General features: G+C 44.9%; 1 protein-coding gene across 1 annotated transcript; it reads left to right on the top strand.

Annotated features, from left to right (window-relative positions):
- The first annotated feature begins 697 nt into the window (after window positions 1-697).
- On the top strand, window positions 698-4516 carry LOC310777009 (collagenase 3-like). The gene is made up of 10 exons (XM_083637251.1): window positions 698-802; window positions 1027-1274; window positions 1702-1850; window positions 2161-2289; window positions 2406-2567; window positions 2710-2839; window positions 2941-3074; window positions 3165-3324; window positions 3439-3542; window positions 4123-4516. Exons 1-10 carry the CDS (start codon window positions 704-706, stop codon window positions 4230-4232), a joined length of 1425 nt encoding a protein of 474 aa, XP_083493377.1. The 5' UTR covers window positions 698-703; the 3' UTR covers window positions 4233-4516.
- The last annotated feature ends 3342 nt before the right edge of the window (window positions 4517-7858 follow it).

Genomic DNA, 7858 nt, shown 5'->3' with positions numbered 1-7858 from the left:
GGTCGTGGTGTCAAACCGTGCGTAAAAGGTGTTCAGAGTGTTGGCATAAGTGGTGGGGTCTGTGATTATGGAATGTCCTTGAGTTGATTTTGACCGGTTGGTGTTCTGACTTTCTGAAAAGCTTGTTTTGTGTTCATGTTGGAAAACTCCTGCTCCAATCTGTCCTTATATGTGAGTTTGGCCTTAATCATGTAATTTGTAGTCGCCACATTTGGAGGAGGCACTGTTTCCTTTATCCATAGACAAGATTTATGGTATTACAGGTATTACAGTTTTAGGTATTACAGTGTGTGTGTGTGTGTGTGTGTGTGTGTGTGTGTGTGTGTGTGTGTGTGTGTGTGTGTGTGTGTGTGTGTGTGTGTGTGTGTGTGTGTGTGTGTGTGTGTGTGTTTAACCAAATCATGAAAAGGCAGATGCCTATACTATGGCCTACATAGTGCTTTTTTCATGGAGGATTAATGGGATTACTATGACCTTCATGAATGTAACAAGCTAACATAACAATCATGAATGTGTCATGTCATAATTACAGCTTCTTGTTTTTTTTGGTTGGCTGAGCAATCATAGCCATACTTCCTCTGCTGTCCATAAATGGAATATTACCTCGGTGACTCAAGCAGGTAGTTGCTCAATACGCCCACTCTTCAGCATATATATAGGAGCTGTCCAGCACAGAAACACAAGTCACACTCGACGAGGAAACATGAAGTCTTTCAATCTGTATCTTCTACTAAGCCTGGCAGTCGCAGTTTACTGTGTGCCGGTATCGCAAGTTACTGTGGAAGATGAACATTTTGCAGAGGTAAGATCTCCTCACTTTATATTCTCAATGTTTTGCTGTAAAGAAACTTCAAGGCATGCATTTGAAACTTTCACAATCTGAATGTGTTATTCTTATAGACAATTGAGGACCTGTAGTTAACATACAATCCATGTGGATCCTCTCCCCTTCTTCGTTCATACAATGCATGTCTGGTCTGCAGCTGCTGCATTATCTGACCATCTAACCCTTGTTCTTTCCTGCAGAGCTACCTGAAGAACTTCTTCAACCTCACACAGGAGACGGGTCCGGTGGCCAGACGGGGGATCAGCCAGGTGAGCCAGAAGCTCAGCGAGATGCAACGCTTCTTTGGCCTCCACATCACGGGCATGTTGGACGCTGACACCGTGAGCATGATGAAGCAGCCCCGCTGTGGCGTTCCAGATATCAACATTGCTCATTTCTCCACCTTCGGAAGAAACCTCAAGTGGGAGAAGAACAGCCTTACCTACAGGTGAGTGATCTAAACCAGTCGTGGTTCTCAAACTTTTTCATGTCAACGACCCCTAAACAGTCACAAATTAGACCATGGAACTGCATTTGATAAGATCTTGCCCCATCTGATAAGATATTTGCCTTTAAATGTTTTATTGGAGAAAGTCTATGAAACCCATGACCAAAAGAGTCATATATTATGTCATTGTGGACACATGATGGATTTAATGATAGTGATGGAATAGTAAAAAAAAAGAAGATAGACCCTTTTTTGCTGGGGACCCCCTGTAACCCCCTCAAGGAGCACTGGGGGTCCCCGGGCCGCACTTTGAGAACCACTGTTCTAAACAGAGCAGAAGAGAGAGGTGGAGAAAAGTACATTTTAGACATGACATATAATTGACTGTTTGATTCTATATTTGACTGTTGTTCTGTCCTATACGTAGGATTGAGAACTACACCCCTGACATGTCCATGGCTGAGGTAGATGACTCCATATATAGAGCTCTGCAGGTCTGGGCCAAAGTCACTCCCCTGAGATTCACAAGAGTTTATAGTGGCACAGCTGACATCATGATCTCCTTTGGCCGCCAATGTAAGTACAAAATAACTTTCCGCTTGTCCCATCAAAGTCACAGTTTTATGCCCCAAATAAAAAGCAGTCTATTGGACTATTGACTATTGAGTGTTTGATCTCACAGGACTAGAGTAGTTTTTACTTTTTCATTTATTAGTTTTAGTTTATTAACACAACAAAAGAATGAAACAGAAGTATAACAAGTGAAACATAGTAAGCACTGATGTGCAGGAGAGGCAAGAAACCCAAAGAGCATTATAGAAGCTCTAAATTCACTGCTGGACTTCTCTATTTGCACAAGCTGAGGTGATTTTGTTCTTGTTTACAGCACACGGCGATTATTACCCCTTTGATGGCCCTGATGGCACCCTTGCCCATGCCTTCGCCCCGTCCCCCGGCATCGGAGGAGACGCCCATTTTGACGAGGATGAGTTCTTCACCTTCAACTCCAACAGAGGTGAGCTCTTTCACAGTTCTTCCAGTGGATTCTCACTGTCGCTGCATTTTGACATGATAATACTCAGCAGAGACGTAACATACTGTAACTGTAATTTTGCATTTGCCCCTCTGTAGGCTACGTCCTCTTCATGGTAGCAGCCCACGAGTTTGGCCACTCCCTGGGCTTGTCTCACTCCAATGACCCCGGGGCTCTCATGTACCCCGTGTACAGCTTCAGAAACCCTGACACCTTCCTCCTGCCCCGGGACGACATCAACGGCATCCAGTCTCTCTATGGTTAGTATAATCACTGCCTGGCTCACTGTAGCCGGTTTACGCAAAATTTCGATAGAGGTCATGCAACTTTCATTCTCGAGATTGGGGGTTGTAGCTGACACAGACCTCTCTAAATACCCGATGACTGATTTTTGATCTCCAGGTAAGAACCCTAACGAGGATCCCGTTGGGCCTGGACCCACTCCTCCCACCACCCCCGATGCCTGTGATTCAACCATGGTCCTGGATGCTGTCACCACCCTGCGAGGAGAGATGCTCTTCTTCAAAGATAGGTATGCTACACATTGAATGACCAAGAATGTGAAAGCAGAATTCTTGAGAAGAAGTGGCTGATGTACTAAAGTTGTCATGTGGTGTTGTCTGATCTTCTCAGCTTCTTCTGGCGTAGCTACCCTCAGAGCAGCACGCCTCAGCAGAGTCTCATCACAAACTTCTGGCCCAGCGCCCCGGTCAACATCGACGCCGCTTATGAAAGCCGCCAATCGGACAGAGTCATGCTCTTTAAAGGCACGGGTTCTCATGATCTTCCTAAATCTGTAACCATTTCAATGGCTGTATTAGTGCTTTGGCTGATAACTCTTTTCCATGTCTCTACAGGTCGCAAAGTCTGGGCGTTCTCTGGCTATGATGCTGTGCGTGGCTATCCCAAAAGAATCACCAGTTTCGGTCTGCCCAGCAGCGTGAAGAAAGTCAATGCAGTCCTCTATGATAAAGACACTCGCAAGACATTATTCTTTGTCGGCAAACAATACTACAGGTATGTTCAAACCGGTGTTAATTACACCGGACTGTGTTAGGTATTATCTAGGACTTACCCTGATATCTGAATCATAGTAAATCAGCCTAATTCATGTCTCTGTTTTCCTTACAGTTATGATGAGGCCAGAAGCACTATGGACCGGGGATTCCCCAAACAGGTGGAGCAGACCTTTTCAGGCCTGACCAGCGCGGTGACTGCAGCTTTCCAGTACAGAGGTGAGTGGCATCAAAACCCATCTGAGGTCCATCTGGATAGTGTAGAGGTAAAAGCACTCACCTACCACCGTTTAGAGCCGGATTAAATTTCCAGTAGCGGTACTTCCGGTTTGGTCACACGTTCCTACAGACACAATTGGCCATGTCTGCGGGTGGGAAGCTGGTGGTGTGTGAGTGTTGGTCACTGCACTAGTGCCTCCTCTGGTCGATTGGAGCGCCTGTTCGGGGGGGAGGGGAACTTGAGGGAATAGTGTGCCGTGATCCTCCCATGTGGGCTATGTCCTGCCGGTGAAACTCCTCGATGGTCAGGCGAAAAGAAGCAGCTGGCGACTGCACATGTATCGGAGGAAGCATGTGCTATAGTCTACAACTCTACCCAGATCGCCAGAGAGGGTGGAGCAATGACCGGAACAGGCCAAGTACAATTGGGTGGAAAATGGGAGAAAGATCTGGAAAACAAACAAACAAATACATCCAGGAAATAAGAAGGTGTTCAGCGTTTCAGGAGGCAGAGGAACCCGCTCTGTGCGTTGTCAGGCTGTGACCAGCAGCACAGTAACAGTTTGTCTTTGTTCCGCAGGCTACACCTACATCTACAGCGGTCCCAACATGTTCGAGTACAGCCTGAGGAGTGGCAGATTGTATCGCGTGCTGAAGAACAGCTACTTCCTGCGCTGCACTAACTTCTAGACCAGCTGATTACATAAGTCGCTTATACAAAAACCACTGTGAATGACAATGTAGGTTCCAGAGAGTCCAAATGTCTCAGTCAAATCGAATTTAGTTATTTGTTACACATATTTATGTATATATTATATATGTGTATATATTATGTATAAAATATATTTATTACGTTATTATTATACATTTATTTATACATTGCTGTTGTTATTCTTATTTTATTTCATTTAGATATGAATGTATGTAGGCTATGTATTTAAAAACAACAACTATCAATTTCTAAATAAATTTGTCATAATAAGAAATTAACTTGCTGTTGTTGTTTTGCATGTGAAGATCAGCATCTAAAGTAAATGTACTGTTTGCCATTACTGGAGAAAGGTTGTTTCATCAAATTGGGTTTGCTCAGCAAGCATACTGGGTTTTTATAATATTGTATGAAAGTTATCTAACAATAATTTAAAATCCATCCTAATTTGAAGTAGAATAGTTACAAACAGAAACATGTTCTACATGTACTGATATTACAAGCGTTATGATAACTCACAAGGGAAAGTGATGTAAAAGCTGGTACTAAAGTTGTTTTCATGACATTGACATGGTAGGCGTCAGGCGTGCCACATGCCAAACCAGGCGTTTCCGCACAAAAGCACCTCTTAAGTGCAAAAATACCCAGGTGCGCTTGAGCAGTTGACACAGAGTCAAAGCACAGTTCATGAGTTTTTACTGAGAGTTCAAGTAGAAGATACAGGGGCACTGAGGCCGGAATTTGCAACAGACTGAGAGCAGCGGCTGAACTTGTGGCTTGGCTGTAGAGGAGGCCAGTAGTGCACCGGCTAGAGACGCTAGCTAGAGCCTCAAACCTGCAGCCGAACCAGGTTCGAGGCTGAGGTTCGGCAGGGCAAAGCCAGATGGCAGTGGCTAGAGCAAGGGTTCCCAAACTTTTCAGCCTATCCCTCGGAGGTGGTTAAAGCATACAAACATTTGTGCGCACAATTTTGTAAACAAAACAAACAAAACATAGTAATTATGGTTAAAATGTGCTCTTTTTAATAGTTTTTAAATGTATTTCACACATTCTGTAGTTCAGACATTCTTGAGGCCAATTTCACCCATTCTGGAAATCACCTTGCGACCCACCCAGTGGTGTCACGCAACCCCCTGGGGGGTCTCGACCCCCACTTTGTGAACCACTGGGCTAGAGGAGTGTATGAGAGGACGAGTAGAGGCAGCTGCCAGGCTTTGCACACAGAGCAACAGTCTTGAAGTTAGCTGGCAGAACTTGACTTTACAGACTTGAGTATGCATTAGTTCATCGAATAATGCAAAAGTACTGAGGTTTTCTGGACTAACCAACAGGCTAGAGGGGAAGTGCTCCCTACTAGCAGTTTAACGATCTGACACTGGATTCAGCTTTCAGCCCTGGTTACATAGCCCACAGATAGACAGACATGTCGCCAGCTCCACCAAAGCAATCAGCCCCCTAGATTAGAGACAGGTTTGGGAGTAGATGGAGAAAAGGGGACAGCCAAGCAGCCACAAAAGGATCATGAAAGCCCCCCCCAATGGGATGGAGGTGGTGGAAGTCCTGGATATGGGTCGGATCAGAAGCGTCATGCCCATTGTAACTGAGGGGGCAATTGCAGATTTTTGAGGGTTTTTTTTTTCAATAAACATAGATAAAATAATATGCTGTGTATGGTAGTTGAAACATAGTTTCAAGTTGACGTTTATTTATGTTTGTAGTTAAAACAAAAACATAAATACTGTATAGGCTACATACAGTACAACACAAAAGGCTGTTATTTACCCTTTGTCGCCACCTGGTGAGTAAATATATATGTAATTAAAACCATTAAAATTGACAACTGGTCTGCAACTTTTTCTTCCATGTATCTACTGGTCCTTGGCACAAAAAAGGTTGGGAACCCCTGCTCTAGAGGACACTAGATGAGACTAGATTTATACCTTCTGAAAAGGCAATACCAGCCAAAATAAACATTGTGTTACTGTACATTGCTTTGAAACATGTGGTCTCCCTTTTTTGTCCAGTCCATTGAACCTGGGCAGTGGCAATGTACTTAGTCTGGTGATTATGGATCTTTCCAGGAGGCTGAGCAGTTTGGAAAATAGCCTTATGGTTACACCTGCTCAGTCTGTTAATTTAAAATGAGATATTCCTCTAAATCTGGCTTCCAACCCCCCAAACTTTTTTTTGGCGCCGCACTTCGCGAGCCGCCGCGGGCGCCACCCACAGTTCGCCCCCTCAGATTGTTGGCTTGCATGACGCCCCTGGGTCGGATCACAGATGTGCCGTCACGGCACCCAACAGCGCTCCTCCATGCCGTAGCCTTCCCAATCCAACAGCTATTGGAAACCCCACCCACATCGACCGACATGCAGGAGTCGGCTGACGGTGTAGACCAGTTGGTCATCCAACATCCGAGGAGGAGGAGGAGGAGGAGGGGCTGGGCCCGGGGGGGCCAGGTCGCTGGAAACCACAGGCCTGACTTTGGAAACATGGAAGACAGGGTAAACACGAAGGGTCCGTGGCAGCTTAAGCCGGACCGCAGCAGGGTTGATAACTTTTGGATGGACCAATGAACTTGAATGTGAGTTTAAGATTCAGTTCGTAGTGTCTAGAACTGCTAGTACAGACTTCGGTCTGAAAGTGTATACCGACTTGGCGCATGTGGAGGTCTAGCACTGTATCGGGTGGGCTCTCTGGTGCAATTTGATGAATCTCCAAAACATGGCTGCCCACCCTGCCAATAAAACGAAGCGAATGCAAAGAAATTACTTGAACGCAAGAAAATACCAGCGCAGACACTGCTTGACAGCAAAGAATATGGCGACAGTGGGTGGGTCTCCAGACACTTGACATCACGTTCCCGAGGACAATATGATTAGGTTCGGTCTTTGCTTTAACTCCACTTTATGCACACCACTATATCTTGTGGACCATAATATTGATTGATCACACATGATTAGGTCTTATTATGATCCGATATGGGTTACAATAATGTTGTTCGTCGCAGCCATGCATATCTCATCATATCTCATATCATATCAATTAAGAAAATAGCATGCTCCAGGCTCTATATATTGGGAAACCTGTTGGAAGCATGCAGCTGTGTGTTTGGATGGCACTGCCTTTGGCTTTGAGCCAGATAATGGCATTTATTACATGATGAACAGTAAGGCTAAGGCTATAGGCTAAGGTATTTCAACATGTTCAATCATGTTCAATTTGCTGCATGCAATTCTTGCTTCTGCTTTTACGCAGATCTCTCATCTCACTCATCTCACAGGCTATTTTCTATAGCCTCTCTATACAGTGACAGTCATGATGATCCCCCCCCCAATCTTTTGAATCAGAATCAGAATCAGACAAAGAGGCTCAGACACAGGGGAAACAACAAACATACAAAACAAAAACAAAAAACATATCAACATTCAATATTACGTCGTGCTACCAGTCACGTAAGTGCATGCTTATATGCTTGTAAGAGGTATTGTGTCCGGGATCCCACACAGGGGGTCCATGAGGAACCAGCCTGGTGAATCACCCGTCGCCCCTAACCTCAACGAGGTAGGCCAGAAACAGGTCCCAAATGGCAGAGAATTTCCCAAGT

Source organism: Poromitra crassiceps (assembly GCF_964638095.1).
Source record: "Poromitra crassiceps genome assembly, chromosome: 1".
Lineage (NCBI taxonomy): Eukaryota > Metazoa > Chordata > Actinopteri > Beryciformes > Melamphaidae > Poromitra > Poromitra crassiceps.
This window is presented reverse-complemented; position numbering and strand designations above follow the sequence as displayed.

Coding starts and splice junctions, on each gene's coding strand:
- LOC310777009 (XM_083637251.1), top strand. CDS start 704: ATGAAGTCTTTCAATCTGTATCTTCTACTAAGCCTGGCAGTCGCAGTT. Junction 2,840..2,940: donor ATGCTCTTCTTCAAAGATAG/GTATGCTACACA, acceptor TGATCTTCTCAG/CTTCTTCTGGCGTAGCTACC. Junction 3,325..3,438: donor GTCGGCAAACAATACTACAG/GTATGTTCAAAC, acceptor TTTTCCTTACAG/TTATGATGAGGCCAGAAGCA.